The sequence below is a fragment of the Salminus brasiliensis genome, chromosome 5 (genome assembly GCF_030463535.1).
Source record: "Salminus brasiliensis chromosome 5, fSalBra1.hap2, whole genome shotgun sequence".
NCBI lineage: Eukaryota > Metazoa > Chordata > Actinopteri > Characiformes > Bryconidae > Salminus > Salminus brasiliensis.
In genome coordinates, this window is record NC_132882.1 from 39683188 (window position 1) to 39702685 (window position 19498).

Consider the following 19498-nt stretch of genomic DNA (forward strand, 5'->3'; position numbering starts at 1 on the left):
TAAAAAGAGAAAGAGAAAGTTAGTTCTGAGAGGATTAATTAAAAGGAGAGAGCCAGAAGGTAACACAGACATGGGAGCATCCTGAAACGCTAGCGTCCATCTGCTCCACCATCCACAAACCTAAATGATCGCGTGCAAGCAGCGAGACGACCACTCCAGCATCTCAGTATACTACAATACAATAGTATAGTATACAATAGTATACTATTCCTTGTGTCCGTGAACCCCTGGACCTGCAAAAAATTTTGAGTACGAGTAAGAAGCCAGCACCCTGAGATCTAAGTAATCTTGATGGTTCGTAAGATATGTAATAAGATCTCGCAGGTACTCAGGAGCGAGGCCATGTAGGGCTTTATATGTTAATAGAAGAATTTTGTATTCAATATGGAATTTAACTGGGAGCCAATGAAGTGCTGATAGAACTGGACTGATATGGAAATTTTCTAGTTTTAGTAAGGACCCTGGCTGCATCATTTTGAACCAGCTGAAGTTTTTTAAGGTTCCTGCTGGAACAACCTGACAAAAGTGCATTACAGTAATCTAGCCTTGAGGTAATAAAAGCGTGTACTAGCTTTTCTGCGTCCTGTAGAGATAAGAAGTTTCTTAGTTTGGTGATGTTTGTAAGCTGCATAAAGGCTGTCCTACTAATATGCATGTTGCTCAAATGATAAATCTGAGTCGAATGTGACGCCAAGATCTTTAGCTGCTAGACCAGGAATAATGGAAGCATCAGCCTAAGTCTAACATTAAGTCTGCTTTTACTGAGTTTATTTCTAGTGTCTTTTGGACCTAGGAGAACCTCGGTTTTGTCACTGTTAAGAAGTAAGTTATGTGATGTGAGTTTTATATCCTTTACACAGTGCTCAATTTTCTTTAATCTAAATTTTTCGTCAGGTTTGGCTGATATATAGAGCTGTGTGTTATTCGCATAAAAATGGAAATTAACACGTCTGCTTATAACTGAGCCCATTGGTAACCTGTATAATGTAAATAATAGCGGCCCTAAAATTGAGCCTTGCGGAATATCTTACTTCTTTGTAATTTGAAGATAAATCTTTTATCTTTACTTCCGTTAGATATTATTTGATAGGGCCACGATATTGTCTGTCTGCATTGTGCCAAGTGAAAAGTTGGAGGGGGGGGGGGGATTATGGTGTGGGGCTGTTTTTCAGGAGTTCGGCCCCTTAAAAAGCCTCTTAATACCAAGAGATTTTGGTCAATTTCAAGCTCCACACTTTGCAGGAACAGTTTGGGGATGGCCTCTTCCTGTTCCAACGTAACTGCACCAGTGCACAAAGGAAGGTCCATGAAAACATTGATGAGCAAGTTTGGTGTAGAACTTGACTGGCCTGCACAGAGTCCTGACCTTAACCTGATAGAACACCTTTAGGATGAATTAGAGCAGCCAGGCCTTCTCATCAAACATCTGTGTCTGGCCTCACAAATGCGCTTCTGGAAGAATGGTCGAAAATTCTCATAAACACACTCCTAAACCTTGTGGAAAGCCTTCCCAGAAGAGTTAAAAAAATAAGAAGAAATAAAAAATACATATATATATCTGCACCGGACACCTTCACTACTTTTCACTGTATGTACTGTTCTGAGCAAAGATCTTGCTTAAAAAGCCAAAATGACTCAAAGCGAATAGCTCAGCTTGTTTTCAGTCTTGCTTGGTTATTATAACCATTTGAACACAGCAAAGTCTCTTAAATTATTTTTTTATTGATAGAGTTTTGATTATTTACCATATACATTTTTTCATGTAGTGCATCACCCTGAAAACAGCTGCAGGATGATCACAAAATTAAAAAAACAACAACAATTTTAATGATGTGTAAATATGCAGAGTTCTGCAAAAAAAAAAGAAAAGAAGAAAACTGTTAACTTTTGCACTTGATCATTTAATACAGTTAGGGCATCTGGGCAGCATGGAAAGGTCACGTAGGTCAAAGACAAAATATTTAGTCCCTGAAAGTTATACATTCATCACTGCTTTCTGTTGTAATCTGTCATCAGTTCTGAAACATGGCTGTCTTTGAAGTCACGTTCACTATGTTGTATTTCATCCTGTTCTTTCTCCTCCTGAAGTTGTCTTGCAAGCAGAAAAGCTTTAGGGGTGATATCATCATCTATCAGCTTCTTTGATTTCTGCTTCTTTTTCTCAATGAGCTTCTGCTTCCGGACCTCTGCTAATAAGTGTAGCTGTTCCTGAGTTAATCCCGGTGAGCTGGTGTTTTCTGAAGAAGAGTCACTCGACTGTTGTTTATAGTCCTCAATCTGTTTATACAGGGCATCATGGTCAATATTGAACCACAAGGTCTTCTTTTTCAACGGCTCCATAAGGTGCAGTCTTGTACTGTGGGAATTACAAACAAATTATTCATTTCAAAGTTCTATATTTTTGTACAGTTAGATGGTTTGGATGTAAACAATGACATTCAGCATTGTTTGATGTGAGTGCTCCTTTGTAGATAAACACTGTACATTTGTGTGGTGGTGGTTGGACGTTTGACTAATTGTATTGCCTGTAAAACCTACCTCACAAAGAGTTTTGAAATACATTATTAATATGTACTGCCTGACGCAGTACATACTGCCTAATATAATTGCCCCCTTAGCCACTAAATCAACCAAAAAAAATCAATTGACAACCAGGTTTAATTTCACTAGCCACAGCCAGGAATGATGTCTGCCAGACCTACTGAATCTAACCCCACTTAATTATAAGCTGTCTGGCAATGTTTAGCAATTGAGAGAGAATGTCAGTATGCGACCTAAAGCTTAAGCGCAGTTGGGTTATGCAGCAGGACAATGACACAAAGCACACAAGCAAGCCTACTTCTAAATGATCCAAAATAAATAAGGTTCTGGAGTCAAAATTCTGCCATGAATCCTGTCGAGATGCTGTGACAAGACCTTAAACAGAGAGTTTTGTATTTCCTAGTGCAGTCTATATATGATTCCCATATTTCATGTGATGACAAATCTATAGTGAAGTATGCAGATGGGCATACTGACCATGGGTAGATTTTAATCACAGTATTAAATACAGTGCATATTCAATGCTTTTTAATATATGTTTAAGGGAGAATAAGGACACTTCAGCTTTAAGAACCATTTCTGTAATAGAGATTTGTGGATGTGAAGACCTTTTGATAGGATTAAAGGATCTGTACTTCATGTAAAGGTTATTTAACAATCTAAATTGTTTTTCTAATACAATAACTGTTTTAAAGGGAACCAAAAGTGGTTCTTCTATGTTATTGCTCAAAGAACCATTTGTAGCACCTTTATTTTTAATGAGTGTCGTTTTAGATCATTCTACCACTATACTAAGTAGTATAAGTCGGTAAATATTTAACAATATTTATTAATCCTTCCAATTTTCTTAAATATGTGGTGCAGCTCTAAGCAAAACAAAATTTAGCCAAGGTACCATTAAGATCACAACTTAGCTAAAAGTGAATATAATTGTATATTTAACTGTTTCTAAAATGTTGTAACTGCAGGTCAATGAATGGACTATTATTAAAAGCTGAACACTTACTCAATGTCTTTTCCACCATGATACAGATCCTCCTCTTCTTCTTCATTTGGACCATAATCTGCGATCTTAAGAAGGTCTTCCACCTAATGCCAGAAGATCAAGATTAGTTTCATGAGCTATTATACACCACCAAATGAGAATAAACTCAATTACCTCTTTCATAGCTGCGTATTTTCTATCTCTGACAAAACTTAAAGGGGGAACGTTGCTCAGGATTTGTAGTGACATGAGAAGGTATCTGAAATATCCAACAAATAAACCAGCAGTTAATTTTGCTCTAGACAACAGACCAAATGTTTTATTATTTAACACAAAAAAAACACAAACAATACAGACCGTATGCGAGGGGCACTTTTTTCCAGAAGCTGTTGGATCTTACGGTCTTTGTCAGCGGACCAACTCGTCATCCAGTATATTCGACAAGACGTGAAATCAGCTGTGAATGAAACCTTGCATTGAAAAGGGGAAGAGTTTGTTAGGCAAACTGCTCAGTACCTAAACAAAGCATTTTACTCACTAAATAAACATTTGACAAATGTTAGAAACAAAAAGCCTGTCATTCATGGCATTTGTTTTTTTTAAATAAATATAATCATCGTGCTTGTATTTAAGCTCATAAAATCCTGAAACACTGAACTGTCCAATCAGGATTTTTTTTCTTGTGATATCTGGGCAAATACAGTCAGGCGAGCTCTCTCATTTGGCAGGACTTCAGGAGCTGGACTAAAGGCCTCACATGTCAGCACAACAAATCAGAGAATGGAAGTAATTATGTTCAGGTTTACAATCAAATACCATGAACACCTCGGTATGGGTTGTAATTCACAAGCAAATACGTAAGACTCATTACATAAATATCCTTCAATAAAACCCCACTTAAACCAGTGAGCAATGTGACGTTATGTCCAGATCATGGAAGAGGCGAACTATCGCCCAGTGCTAGTCAGACAATTCGTGAAACTTTCTTTTACCTTGGTAATCTCAACATTGTAACTGAGAAGCTCTGCATTGACCTCATGAGAGGACAGCAGGTCCAAAACTGCTTTGTAGACGATAATGTTTAGTGTCCGCACTCGATGACTATCCTGCTGGTCTTTCTTCTTCTTCACTGGTGTCAGAAAGCCAGGCTGACCAGTGCGTGCAGGCTGAGAAGATGCAACAATCACAAGACTGGTTAGTGTTTGTTTTTTTTTCCTCCATTGATTGAACTCTGTAGCTGCTTTGTACACTGTGTCAATACTTCTGGATGAATAGAGCAATAGAAATGCTTGAAATTACTCGGAATAAACTCTTATTCCTATTTACATCGACTTCCTTTCAGAGTTAAGAACATTTTTGCCTTCTCCTGGAAAGTCACCACTTTGGAGATACATAGCCATGATATATTCCTAACAGAAATTTAATTTCTACTACATTAAATAACAATATTCAAACATTTTTCATGATACGTAATATTTAGTATTTTGGCCCACAGACAAAAATGTCCTGGTAGAGGCAGATTTTAGAACTGCTATGCAAAACTATACCTAGTACAATGATCTTTACTGCACTCCATCCAGATTAACAGGACAAATTATCTTTATGATTAAGTGGGTCTAAGCACAGTGTAACACAATAGCAAAAATTATCACAACACACCAACATATGGTCATACTCCACTTCCTACGCTACTTATAAATTCCTAAATACAGTACAATTAAATCATTGCAGGGAACGGGAGACATTCGGGTCTGTGATGTTTGAAGAATTATCAAATGTCTCTAATGTTACCATCCAGTAACAGCATCCTGTGACACAAGGCACCACCCCATCATGGATAAGGGGGTAAAGGTTTCATAAATTAATGTTCTTGTTTTGTGGACTGATCACATATTACTTTTATCTGCAATAATGTTTTTGGTGCATACAATGAGGCCAATGATATGTTAAGTTCATATTTTCATATTAAGAATCTAAAAATGAACACACAAATTGTTGCTGCAACATTTAAGGTGGAAGGGGGAAAAACACATCACATTAAAATCTTCTTTATTGAATAGGAAGCCAAAATGACTTTAGGAGAGTTTAGACTGGTTATTCTGTTGGTCTGCTTACCGGAGGACTTTCATACCACCGCTTCTTCCTGCGAAGAGAAAACAAGAGGATTTAAACTACAGGCACTTTGGAGAGAAAGGTGTCCGGCAGCTTAGTCCTCAGCACCTTAAAACCATTTATTATTAAAGTGTATTTATTCATGCACACATTTCCAAACTCACTTCTTCTTGGTCAACATCTTCGCCAGTAAATTTTTGCACTGAAACGCAGAAGTGTGGAAGTTTGGTACTCCGAGGACTCCGGCCGGCCTGGCTGCACATTTTCTCACCCGCTGCTGCTGTTGTGGAGTCGCGAGCTTCGACCCCCCCACCATGGCGACCACGCCGCTAAAATATCGAGGTAACGAACATTTGTGAATCCAGAAATGACTGTTTAGAGCCAACATGACGGTACAGGACCGGACAGGGCAACAGCTAGAGTACTTCACCACGCTAGCGTCTCATCGCTAACAGAGGACAAACAGCTAGCCACGAACAGGGAAAACTATGCGATAGCAGAGAGCATCGATTGGTCGGTCGCCTAGCTTAATCACTTCGCAAAAAAAAAAACTTTCAGTATGAAAAATAATGTTTTGAGAGCCTAAATCACAAGATCAGATGGTAAATATTAGTTATAATAGGGGTGATAATAAATAATCTTTTCGTAAGGTGCCCTAAATCGAGGGGGATTGTGTCATTCAATCACGTGTGATTGGTTTGGTTTTAAACTAGCACTGTATATACAAATATATACTATATATACATACACACACGTGCAGTTGCAATCGAAATGGCTAATGGCTTAATAAATAATTAGCTAGGTTTATTAGCCAAACTTACAAATCTTTAAGCTTTGTACTAAACCATTCAAGCAAGAACAAAATAAAATTAAATAGCTCATCACGACTAATATGACAAGTGGCTTCTTCAAATCCAGCACAATATGGCACTTTGAATGACCATAACAGGTTTACAATTATTATAGCCAGCTAATTAATACACATTTGCAAATCAGGGGCTTTATTAGTTGCATCAGGTGTGCACAGAATACAGGGATTGGCTCGAGGTTTATTGACGATGACGTTTGATTGCATGTTAGAAATATGACAAATTAAGAGAGTTGTCCAAAAGGTCGAAGGACACCAGGAAGAAAATGGAAGACATACGAGACCATCGATAATCTCCCTTGATGTAGGGCTCCACGCAAGATCTCATCCCGTGGGGTCAAAATGATCATGAGAACAGTGAACAAAAATCCCAGACGTGTCCCCCTGCTTAAGACAGTACATGTCCAGGTCCATCTTAAGTTTGCCAGAGAACATATGGATGATCCAGAAGAGGACTGGGAGAATATCATGTGGTCAAATGAAACCAAAATAGAACTTTTTTGTAAAAACTCAACTCATCGTGTTTGGAAGAAGAAGAATGCAGAGTTGCATCCTAAGAACACCATACCTACAGTGAAGCATGGGGGTGGAAACATCATGGTTTGGGGCTGTTTTTCTGCAAAGAGGACAGGGCAACTGATCCGTGATAAGGGAAGAATGAATGGGGCCATGTATAGTGAGATTTTTAAGCCAAAACCTCCTTCCATCAGTGAGAGCATTGAAGGTGGAACGTGGCTGGGTCTTCCAGCATGACAATGATCCCAAACATACCGCTTGGGCAACGGAGGAGTGGCTCTTTAAAAAGCATTTCAAGGTCCTGGAGTGGCCTAGCCAGTCTCCAGACCTCAACCCCATCAAAAAATTGTGAAGGGAGTTGAAAGTCTGTGTTGCCCAGCGACAGCCCCAAACATCACTGCTCTAGAGGAGATCTGCAGGTCTGCAGTGTGCCCATGATGAAAATTACAGACCTCTTTCATCTCTCATCAAGAACTTGCACAATCAGTGGCTCACTAAATACTTTTTTTGCCCCACTGTACACCTCTCCATTCTGCTCAAAACCATATAAACTACAGAAGCTTTAGGATTCTGTTCTGTGGAGCAATTTGTAATCCTATGAAGAACACACTACCTACAGTAAAGCATGATGGTGGTTCAGTGATGCTCTGGAGCTGGAAACCTGCAGCATGTGGAAGGCAAGATGGATTAGATGTAATTGAGCCATCCAACAGGACAGTAATCTCAAGCATACCTCAGAGTCCACCAAGGCTTGGTTTCAGAAGATGTCCAGGAAGATTCTAGAGGGGGGTTATACTCCTCTAGCCCACACCTGGCATTAGGCATGGTACCAACAGGTTCTTGTTTATCTGCCCCAGAGAATTCCATTGTATTGGCAGCACTTCTCTACAGGGACTGGACAAGCAGCATGTGTGTGCACATTTGCTCATCTGTGTCAACAATAGGTGTAACTTAAAGTAGCTGAATACATTTGTTATAACAGATGTCCACAAACATTTGGCAATAATTACTTTAATGACAAATTAAATGACAAATAATAGAATTGCTGTTATTGAGATGCTCTTACCCAGTCATCTTGTTTGCCTCGTCAAAGTGAATCTGATCCTTACACTTGCTCATTTTTCTTGCTTCCAATGCAACAGCTTCACCTGCAGCGTCATACTTAGAGCCCACCCTTTTGACAGATCCCAGCCAACATGCTCATGTGGGACTTGAATAGGCTGCGAGAGGGTTTGTACATGTTTTTACTGGGACCCAGCTGAGCTTCCCGAATGGCCTTAATTTCCATGTTGTGCCACCTATACCGACCCAAAAGCACAGAAATACACCCAGGCCTGAATATTTAGAAATAATCTGGCCAAGCAAAATGTGTGTATGTCTTTGAAATGTTCACTCTGTGCATTGATTACTTCTGCGCTAAATGTGTAGTACTTATTTCATATAGTTTTCAGGGTAAAATAATATTTACATATATAGCATACAGTCTTATGCAAATATCTGGACACCCCTGGTAAAAATAGGTTTAATTATTTAAAAAAAAAAAAAAAAAAAAAAACCAAAACAAAAAAAAAAAAAAAAAACAGTTCACATCCTCTCTGGAGAACACATTTATGCAGAAGTACTGTTTATTGGCTTAATTTGAAAATAAATAAATGTGCGGTGTACAAAAGTAATGACATTTTCTCTCTGTTAAATTCAGTTAATTAAAACTGTGCTCTTATTGTGCAGAAAATGCCATACAAATTTGTTTTCTGTAAAGAATTTGTTCATAAAATAAATAAAAAAAATAGTCCAGGGATGAGCAAACTATTGCATAAGACTAGCTTGTTTCCCCTTAAAATGGCAAAACTTTCAAATAAAAATTAAACCATTGGTTATTTAGCAACGGTTTGTTTAAGCACATCTCATGGAATCCCACAGGGTCCTATTTTAGGGCATATGAAACTAATGTTAAATATGACAGTGAAGAACTGAAGTATGTAGAAAAAAAAGAAAACAAAATAATATTTTAAAAAATCCTTACGCAAAACAAGATATGACGCTAACTGCTGCGTTAAACATGTTTCCATTTTGTAATGTCTGGACTGCTGTAATACATTATTCACAAGACCACTGCAGCAGAGTACAAACACAAAGCAGAGAAAATGTCTTATACCCATTAGACCATCATTTCCCCGATCTCAATTACAACTCATTTTGAGATTCATCTACTGACTATTGTTCATAAATAACAAAATGCATTCTAAAGGGAGCGGTGCTTTAAGGAACATCTCCAAAATGAAACCGCCATCTGTTACTATTGACCCAAGTTTTGCAACAATACACATTAATATTTATCAGGCACTTACCATTACAAGTTACAAACATACATCTGTATGTTTATTTTTCTTGACAGCTTTACAGTGATGTTAATGGGATAAGTTCAGGTTTATCCAATAAGAATGTTTCACAGCTCCTTCTCCCATTGAATAGGTTTGAGTTAGGCTTAACTTTAAAAAAGTTCAAATGGAACTTTTTTTAGGCTGTAATGAGAGAAGGTGACTGAGCATTTGGGTTTGACTGATTATGCTTTGGGCTTGTGTTGCAGCCAGTGAAACATTTCACTGTTAGATGGAAGAATGGATTCGCCAAAAACAACAAAAACATAAACCACATATCTTAAAAACTCACTCACTGACTCCTTAGGAGTCACATCAAAAAACTTAAATTAATAGTTCAAAATAGATACATAATAAATAGGTAGATAGATGGTCTTCAAGCAACATTGTATGTATACATGATTCTAAATAATACCATTGGTGGGTGGGGGACTTTCATAAATTGTTAGCTAAACTAAAAGAAGCAATCAGGACGCATCACGGCCTAAGGTAAGGGGACAATTGTGCAAATTTGATTCTTTGGTAAAATTACAGGTTTGTGCGGACAAAATCTAAGACAAAAAAAAAAAAAAAATAATGTGTGCAAAGCCAGACGGGAGAGAGCGAATTCTTGTAAAACAACTGCCTATATCAAATTCAGGATTTTCTGCTATATGGTAATAGCTTTTTACCATATTCGACGGGGACAGCTGTAATACATAATAAACAGTAACGTCCACAAAATGTTTAGCAAGCTAACCATGTAATTTATGTAACTTATCACATCAAAGCCAAAACATTGGTGAACCACTTTAGTAGATAAATATTGTTTCATATGAAATAAAATACATTTAATGTTTACAATACACTCTTCAATAGCATTGATTATTCCAAGCATTTTAACTGTGCCTTACCCACTTTATCCCAGCTAAGATTGGTGCATACCTTGCTCGTCAAATGTAAGAACCATTACACACACAACTGTATTCAGAATAGGAAACAAACAAACAAAAAAAAATCCCAAAGTGTCAATTTCATAGAACATTAACTGTATTAAAATGCAAACTAATTTGCCAATTAGTATACCGCACCATACACTTGACTCAGGGTACTAAAGGTAAACTTATCTTCTTTCATATAGAACTATTTCACTGCAGACTTGCCAAAATGCATTCAGGCCCCAGCCAAAAAACAAAAACAAAAACAAAAACACAACATTTACATAAAAATGTACAAAAAAAAGAATCCATACAGTAGGGTTTTTTTGTTTGTTTTTTTTAAACAGGATAGCTAGCTATGTAAAAAATTATTTTAACATCATAGAGGTGCAAACTATTTACAAACTGGCTTAAGGAATATCATAAAAGGTACCCAAACAATGACTTATCTGTAATTCCTTGCATTCTCTCAAAGACAATACAGAAACGCAAGATTACTTTGTCAACATGTAATTCAGGGGTGTTGAATTCCAATTCAAAGGGTCCATGTCCTTATAGTTCAGCATTTTTTTCTTACTGTTATACACCCTGTGCAACTCATCAGCTAATCAAGGCCTTTCTGACTTCAAATGACAGATGTGCTGGAGCATGGAAAACAAGCTGTTGATGCACTTGTCCCAAACAAACGTTTGACCCTCCTAATGTTATAGCTAGAACATGCTTACAGAACGACAGTATTTCTTGTTACTCATTGACTTCGGATTTCATAATTGGCGCCACCTCTGGAATGAGAAGGTTATGTTTGACCTTGTTCACCTCGGTCATGTTGAACCCAAGAAGTACCGCAGTAGTCTTCTTTTGGATTACTTTCATGCATCTGGTACGCCTGGTGCTGAAGTGAAAGAGTATGTCAGCTTTGTTCATCCACAAACGTTTCGCCAGAACTTGAGTCTCCACTCTTGACGGGTATGGTTTTCGGTGAAAGTACTTTGTGAGGAACTCTTTTCTGTCTTCAAAGGATTTCATCTCCATTCCTGTTGGGTCCAGCTCAAGCACAACAGAGGCGTTCGAGGAGTTTCGTCCTCTTCCGTTTCTCTCTGAAGTGCCCTCTGTTTTCAGTTTGCCGAATTCTTTCTCTCCCCTTTGCGCTTGCGAATTACCCCTCTGCTGGATGGGATTCTGTATATTTCCATTTAAGTACACAGTAGGATCAGGATTCAGCTGCCTCTCCGCGTCCTTGACGTTCTTGGGAGCACACCGACAACGCTGTACATGGATAGAAATGGTCTTAGGGGTGGACTTTTCGGAATACACACCAAAACAGTAGATGCACTTGAAAGCAGGAGATTTCAATATGGCATGGATGGTGGGCACGATATGGTGCATCGTCTTTAAATGTACCTCATAGTCCTCAGAGCTTCGCAACTTCACTCGGCAAAATGGACAGTCTGTGGGCGTGGACTTCTGTGTGGGTGGGTATACTGCCTTTGCAGAGTGTGGATACATCTTTATGTAGATTTTTTCTTGAGTGCTGGTGACCAGCACAAGGTTTAGCTCCCGGTTGTCCAGCAGGTCCTTGGGCACATCGGTGTTCAAGTTAAAGGTGGCAAACACAAGGTTGCCTTCATCATCACAGCTGAGTTGGAATTCCTTTTTGATGAAATCTCTGTTCTTCTTTACTTTCAAGTTATGTTCTTTGTTGGTGTGGTCCATGATTTGCTTGAAGGAGTAGAACATAAGGGGACAGAACAGACACTTCAAGCCATGCAACAAATGTTGAAAAATCCATTGCTCAGTCAGCAACACGTTGCACCTTAGGCATTTGACAGTGTGGTTGCTCTGTATCTTGAGGAATGGAGCAAGGACAGCCAACTCATTTGGTTTGTTTATTTTACGCATCGTCTGCTTTTGGCCTGAAGGTGTTGCCTTGGCTGGCCCTACGGACGCATCTAGCAGAGTGGTCTCAGGGGGACTGCGAGCTGGAGATCCGTTCTGACTCAAAACCACTGGTGTGCTTTTGACTACTTGGCCAGAATTTGCCTGTACCGACCCGACTTGAACAGGTGCCAGTGTGTAAGTTGGGACTCCGTTCACTTTGTTACCTGTGGGAATGAGCCTGACTGACTGAGAGGCCATAAGTGACTGTCTGGGAGAAGGCTGATTAAGGTTTAGTCTCGGAGTCATCAGCATAGGCGAACGCACGCCAATTTTCCCCGGGAGGTTGACCTGAACCCCTGGTGGAAGAAGCACTTGCTGTGCTGCTTGAGCTGACGGGAGGGTGGGCACCGCCATGGTCACGGGTACCTGATTGGAGGGGTCTTGCGACATACTTGGAACCACCATGTTTATAGAGTTTACAGCTGTGGACGTAGGCAAAGTGGAGGACTGCTGATGGGCGTTTTGAAGGGTACTCACACTAGTGCCAGGTACTAAAGCTGAAGGCTGCGATGAGAGAAATACGGGTCTTGCTGAAGGGCACAAAAGAGTTGTGTTGGCTGGCCCTGCAACAAGCATGGTGCCGTTAGATTTAGGCACCAAATTTCCTTTCACTGCCTTGGTCTGTTGCATGAAATTGGGTCTTGTAACCATAAGTGAGTGCTGCATGACTTTCGGGGCCAGGAATTTCTGCTGTTCAGCATATTTTTGATTCGGGATAAATTTCTCCCGGATGAACGGCATGATATGCCAAAGCAGATCAATGTGCTTTTCCGAGCTCAAGATGTGATATAGTAGGTGCTCTATGGTCTCTGCAGGCAATTTACACTCTTTGCAATAATACTTAGGAGCCGTAATGAAGGCTTTCTTTGTTGAACCAAATGCCTTCTGTGCATTTTCTACCTTGTGGCCAAAGTAGCGGTTCAGCAGTGTAGCATAGTGGTTGACCAAAACGTGTTTCTTCATCACATAAAGTAAAGAGTCATGGTAGCCACAGTTCAGACATGTATACCTATCACCATCTGTTTCAGAGGCTGAGACAGCAGCTGTTACAGCTGCAGTGAGTGCAACTGCATTTGCTGGGTGACCGAAAGCCTGGATGGGTGGGATGGGGGTGGACGGGGTGAATGGAGTGGATAAAGTGGATGTGGCAGATGGACCAGCTGGAGCTTTTGGAGGCATAGTGTGGAAAAACTTCATGTGCTGCTCTGTGACTTTCGGGTGACTGATGAAAGTGCATTTGGGGCAGGCAGACAGGCAGGCAATATCCATTTCCTCCTCATGACACCGCTGCACATGACTTCTGAAGGTGTAAAACGACCGTGTGGAAAACCAACACAGGCTGCAGCACAGGGCCTGAGTGCGATATCGCCACTGAAGAAAGAAAAACAGATGGGGGGAAGCATATAAGTGAGCATGCACCATGTTTACAAATTATAATGGTTTTATCTACACGTGTCCACTGACTATCGGCTATTAAATTAGCAGCTGGACAATCCAGTCAGTTTATAAACTGTTCAAAGTTGACACTACGCTATTGGTCATTTATGTACGGAGCTCCAAGTTAACATAGATTGACTCATGCAGATTTTACTAAATGACAGGTAACATTATTATGTTGTAATTAATCTTTCACTAAATCTTTAATCTTACAGTCTTACTAAAAACATTACTGGATTAGCCTGTTCACCTTCTGGTTAAAAATAGGAATGCATCTCCGCATTCCTATTTCATTGGCATTACATTTGTTAAGTTGATTGTATAGCTGTACAGGTTTAAGTCTAAGCACCTAAACAGCTCTGTCATTTCATACTCCGTGTGCATAGTCTAGAGTATCGGGTATACCCCAGACCTAAAAACAAACATAGAGGAAACCAATGATTATGCAGAATAAGACTCATCAAAGAAATCACCAAAAACACCTTAAATTGAATATTGAGATCATATCAAAACTATATATATATATAACTATAGTTATTACAAGTAAGATTTTTTCATCACATTCCTATCAAGATCCTGCTTTTCTGTCCTCCTCCAAGCCCAGGTTGCCCCAATGTGTACCATTTAATGTCTACGTGTGCCATCAGTAGGAAAATGCATCACCTAAATAAATATCTAATGATTATTATTTGTGAACTGAATCAGAATGAATTTCTCTTTCCACCCCCTAAAGTCATGTTCAAACTTCAATTTAACAAATTTCAGAGAACTTTTGGGACTAAAATTCACAAATTAATTGAACTGCTTTTGTAACATTCATTTCTTTCAGTAAATTACTTTTTGAAATCATGAATCTGAATGGCATCATAAATCAAACACTGTCCTAATTAGAAGGTAAAACTGAGGACAGAGATGTGAGAGTAAGTGCATACCTTTTTTTTCCTTTTGCCAAGACTGCCATCTGTGAAGTCAATCCACTCTGTGTTGTTGAAACAGTGCTCACCAGCATCATACGGTTTGAATTTCTGTAAAATAAAAATAATAATTAATCAAAGATAAAGCCCAAGTTAAACGGTTATTCACACAAAGCATGTGACAGCTGTAGAAAATGTTCATGTGCATGAGCACTTACCTTTACCAATTCTTGACAGTCCTCTAATGCAATGTCGCACAGGATGCTTTTCACTCGTTTTCTTGACCTTCTGAGTTTGGCCACATCCTTTACTGGTACTTGATACATTTTCTTGGTCCTGTAACTAAGAAAACCGCAAAAGGTTTACACAAATTCTGAATGCAACATACAACACAGTGATGTCTCAACTGGATGCATGTTTTGATACAAGAAGAAATAAGGAGTGACTGAAACTTGCCTTGACTTTTATTTAAGGCATTAACAGTAATGGCGTAAAGATAATGGCCAGGGGTGTTAAAGCTGTACAACCATCTAAGCAGCATCCTCATCACCAAGAGATTGTGCTTAGCATGTGATTTGTCCTAGCTTTGCCTAGATGGAAAGGATGGTTGTCCCCCTCTCCTTACATCGTTTGGCGGTAAACATATGCACTGGCTGTTAGCTGATGCAGCAGAACTGGCATTTAGTGTTCTACTCCAAACGTCAAGTAAACTTTATGTATAGCAATTACAACTGTTGTTGCAAAGCAGCTTTACACAATTAGTAATTAGTAAAAGAAGAGAAAAAAAAATCAATAACAAAGACATAAAAAAACCTACGACCCCCAATGAGCAAACAGATGGCAAAACTTCCTCAGAGCTGGAGGAAGAAACCTTGAGAGGAAACCAAGACTCACAAAGGGGGACCCATCCTCCTCTTGTCAGAAATATGTATCAATTATTGATCTGACTGTTAGGTGGCAGCTGGTCTGACGCAGGTAGGGGGGGTCTTCCAGCAGGCCAGGCTGGATGAGTGGGTGACCATTTACTCGGAGAAGGTAAAGAGACAGCGTGTTTAGCTGTCCAGTGGCAATGTATTAATTGCAGTTTAAATAAACGAAGTAGTGTGCCATGTAAAACTAGCCTTCACCCTAACAGAGCTGATAGCATTGTTTGATGGTGGATTCCTAGCTACTGGATTAGAATTGGATATGTAAAACAAACTCGCTAAGACTAATTGAATATGAAATGCTGTATTGTAGAGAAGCTTACCAAGTCAGCTCTATATAGTAGTGCTGACAGGAACCAGACATTTTATTTACCACCCAAAGTTCCAGTGAATCGACATATGTCTGGTTAGGTGTGTGATAGTAAACATTTTGGCTAGTATTGTGCCAGCCAACATCCTGGATGTGCAGTGCTGTGAAAAGTATTGACTTCCTTTCCAACTTCTATTTTAAAATATTGGTCACATTTTATTATTTCAGATCATGCAATTCATTTTTAAATAAGAGGGCATGCTAATTTGGCTATTACATGATTATTTCACATACTTAAGATAGATTTATTCAAAAGCTGTATTGCCCATGTGAAAAAGTAATTGCACCATTAGCTACTAATACTAAGACCAAAAACCAGTTAACCGAATTCAACTGACTATTGGGTTCAGTTACACTAGTGATATGGTAAAAAATACAATATCACAATATTTAAGACATTTTAAAGACACTCAATATTTACTGCAATACATGTGAACAAAATACATAAATAATGACAGATTCATAAACCAATACACAGATACTATGTAACCCGTCTGGTAATGTGAAGCAGGCCAGAAGGTCTCAAAAAGCAGTAAATGATGCTATGTTCTAAAGGGATTCAAACACAGATAATTACTGAAATTTACCAGCTTAGAAAGGATTACAAAGCTCTTGCTAAGATTCTGGGACTCCAGCAAACCACAGTGAGCACACATGGAGAAAACCTGGTGGTTTCCAAACCTGTCCGGCCTACCAAAAATCACAGAGTGTATCAGTGACTCGTCCAGGAGGTCACAAAACAACCCAGGTAAACATCTAAAGCACTGCAGGCCACACCTGCCTCAGTTAGTATTAAATGTACATGGTTTCATAAAAAACACTGAGCAAAAATGGCATCCATGGGAGAGTTGCAAGGCGCAAATCACTGCTGACCAAAAAGAACACAAAGGCATATCTCACATTTGCCAAAACACATCTAGAGCAGTGTCTCAGCCTTGATCCTGGAGGCAACCCACCCTGCACATTTGGGAGCAGGGAAAGCACCAGATTCAACTAATCAACAATCAGAGTTGTGGATTGAGAAACACTCCGTCCAACAATCTAGAGGATAGTGGTCAATTGATGGAAACATTAATTGTGCTCTCCATCAGACAATCCTGAAGGATAACATCCACCCATTAGTTTGCGACCTAGCAGTTGGGTTAGGCAGCAGGACTGTGACCCAAAGCACACAAGCAAGCCCACCTCTGAATCGCTCATAAACAAAATCAAAGTCCTGACTAGAATTCTAATGAGATGCAGTGGTAAGACCTTAAATGGGCAGTTCATGCTTGGGAACCCTCCAATGCAGCCTAATTAAAACAATTTTGCACACACACACAAAAGGTGGGCCAAAATTCCCCCACATCCATGTAAAAGACTCACTGCATCTGAATGCAATTGTTAAGGATGGCACCCCAGTCATTAGATTTATAGGGCAATTACTTTTTCACATGGGTAACAAGTTCTAATAAATATTTATATCTATAAACTGAATGATCTAAAAGATGCCGTGTTGTATACATGCACTGTACCTCTCCACTCTAAATAGATCTAAAAAAAAAGGCATCAAGCAGTATATCTGCACCCATTTATGTTGCATCTTTGCAAGGTAACTAAAACCCTATTCAGACGGGATTCGTTTTACACAGGGAGGTGGGGTAACATTTTACCAAAGAATGTACCGTTCATTGCTGATTTTCATTTGACAGTCCAGTATCTTCATTTGTTTGTGAGTGTAGGGGACCAAACTAACCAGGGCTCCACCTCCACCAAGATTTGAATGTTGTACAACACTTGAGGTTTCCCCACACACACACATGCCTGTTTAGGCACCTCCATACTTGAGTAAATCTGAGAAAAACAATCTATTTACACTGGGCATGATGGAATAATTACCAACTTCACCAGTTGCACTGGGTTAATATAACCAGGCGTTATTTGCACATCTCAATTTTTAGAAGCGCAGTCTGATTATGACTGATTATGGTGGATTCAGACAGGACAAAAATCACAGACATACACCGGTAACAATTACAGCACCCCACCTCCCTATGCAAACCTAATCACATCCGAAAAATGCTTCAAACGCCTGGTTTCCATCACATCACTGTGATCAACTCTGACTATGTTTCTCTAGAATTAAAGTGTTTGTGAAAGTACAAATACTGAGACAGTAGTGGAGTTTCCCTTCACAACTGCATTACAGATACTCCCCTCAGTCTCTGAGGGTCTGTCATTGTACCATCTTTAGTGGAAACAGTGATCAACATTAGCCATCTGGATGCAGCCTATCAGAGTACAGTGGGCGTGGAGAGGCAAGGCGGAGGAGGGGCTAATACTATGCACCCAATAATGCTCAAATGACAGGGCTGGGTCTGTTTTTTCTAGAACTTGCTTATTAATTTTTAGAGGGCATATTTTGTTTATGAGCTGGCAAATGGGGGCACTGAAACGACTTTTTCATTCAGCTAAGCCAAGCAAATATGTGGAGCATAAGTAGGTCTATATAATACTATGCAATTTTAAATATATCGAAAATCAAATGAAATCGCCACCTTATGACACAAAACAAGGTGAAGCTGTGTATAGATATACGTATATTTGGTAACTACTATTAGACTTGAATAGATTACCAGCTTCAGGGCCATCAATCCACTACAGTCAGAGGACTAAATCAAAGACTCGGGATGCTGCTGGTTTTTGTGTGTGTGTGTGTGTGTGTATATATATATATATATATATATATATATATATATATATATATATATAAATTACATGTGAAACCGAGTATTTTGTACAAAAATTCGCAGAAGCTATAACACTGTTATAATAACGACAGTCTCCGGAGGCGCCAAGTGAACTTGGCTGTTTTTTCATAATACGAGCCACAGCCACACAGAATAAGGGGTTTTGTTGAGGTAAAATAGTGTTTTTTGCTGAGTATTACATCTGAAGGAAGACTAGGCTTTTGAGGTTAGTGTTTTATTTTCGCTCGCTGGAGATTCTGAAAAGCTAAGCTAAGCGCTACCTTCAGCGTCCCGGGCAGAAGGCGGTCAGGAGCGGCTGCCTCCTCTGTTTTCTTCCGGCGTCACTGAAAGGCGCGCAGTGTGGAGGAGAGAAGCCGCATCTCCAGTGCAAAGCTTCGCCTCGGCCCTCCGTCACGTCTCTCTCCTCGCTTGGCCGCCGAGCGGGATGCCGGGTAGTCCTGAGATGTGGAGATTTTCGCCCTCTTTTGTTTGCACCTCAGCGAAACATCGCCATACTCCTGCTGGAAAACATGGCGGACAGGAAGAAGGGAAGTGACGTCGATGATTTGCATGTTGAATGGCAAGAACGCGCCAATCAGGGGCGGTGGGCGGGGCTACGCATTTGGAACCGTTTGACTGACATCGACTCCTCCCTGTTGGTCTCGAGCTTGCTGGTTGCCTTACCTGTTGGCCTCTTGGCCCCACCTGTGGTCAGAACAGCTGTGGGTCAGGGGGTGATTGAATTAATGACCGTAGAATCGATTGGTGGACTGGGATAGTGAGAGTGATAATGGCCATCAGTACAGTTGGGGTGAGGGAATCAAAGCTGATTGGTTTGCAGACGCATGTCGTAGGCGCAGTTATAGG

General features: G+C 39.8%; 2 protein-coding genes across 4 annotated transcripts; both read right to left on the reverse strand.

Annotated features, from left to right (window-relative positions):
* Nucleotides 1-1702: 1702 nt before the first annotated feature.
* On the reverse strand, nt 1703-6157 carry rbfa (ribosome binding factor A). The gene is made up of 7 exons (XM_072678997.1): nt 5803-6157; nt 5642-5669; nt 4519-4692; nt 3884-3996; nt 3701-3785; nt 3548-3630; nt 1703-2356 (listed from the first exon to the last, which is right to left on the reverse strand). Exons 1-7 carry the CDS (start codon nt 6024-6026, stop codon nt 1987-1989), a joined length of 1077 nt encoding a protein of 358 aa, XP_072535098.1. The 5' UTR covers nt 6027-6157; the 3' UTR covers nt 1703-1986.
* Nucleotides 6158-10123: 3966 nt separating this feature from the next.
* On the reverse strand, nt 10124-19158 carry adnp2a (ADNP homeobox 2a). 3 transcript variants are annotated; one of them, XM_072680344.1, is made up of 5 exons: nt 18913-19158; nt 14825-14948; nt 14625-14717; nt 11719-13626; nt 10124-11583 (listed from the first exon to the last, which is right to left on the reverse strand). In XM_072680344.1, exons 2-5 carry the CDS (start codon nt 14930-14932, stop codon nt 11062-11064), a joined length of 2631 nt encoding a protein of 876 aa, XP_072536445.1. In that variant the 5' UTR covers nt 14933-14948; nt 18913-19158; the 3' UTR covers nt 10124-11061. The 3 variants fall into 3 exon arrangements, with proteins under 3 accessions (XP_072536445.1, XP_072536444.1, XP_072536446.1); XM_072680343.1 differs by having other exon boundaries at nt 10124-13626; XM_072680345.1 differs by lacking the exons at nt 14825-14948; nt 18913-19158 and having other exon boundaries at nt 10124-13628; nt 14626-14696.
* Between the last annotated feature and the right edge of the window lie 340 nt (nt 19159-19498).

Excerpts from the sequence above, each read along its gene's own strand:
- rbfa (XM_072678997.1), bottom strand. The coding sequence starts at position 6,026 with ATGTTGGCTCTAAACAGTCATTTCTGGATTCACAAATGTTCGTTACCT. Across the intron at positions 5,670-5,802 it reads AAGATGTTGACCAAGAAGAA|GAAGAAGCGGTGGTATGAAA; the intron begins GTGAGTTTGGAA and ends TTCTCTTCGCAG. Across the intron at positions 3,997-4,518 it reads ACAATGTTGAGATTACCAAG|GTTTCATTCACAGCTGATTT; the intron begins GTAAAAGAAAGT and ends TTTCAATGCAAG.
- adnp2a (XM_072680343.1), bottom strand. The coding sequence starts at position 14,932 with ATGTATCAAGTACCAGTAAAGGATGTGGCCAAACTCAGAAGGTCAAGA. Across the intron at positions 14,718-14,824 it reads ACTGTCAAGAATTGGTAAAG|AAATTCAAACCGTATGATGC; the intron begins GTAAGTGCTCAT and ends TTTATTTTACAG. Across the intron at positions 13,627-14,624 it reads TTGGCAAAAGGAAAAAAAAG|TGGCGATATCGCACTCAGGC; the intron begins GTATGCACTTAC and ends TTCTTTCTTCAG.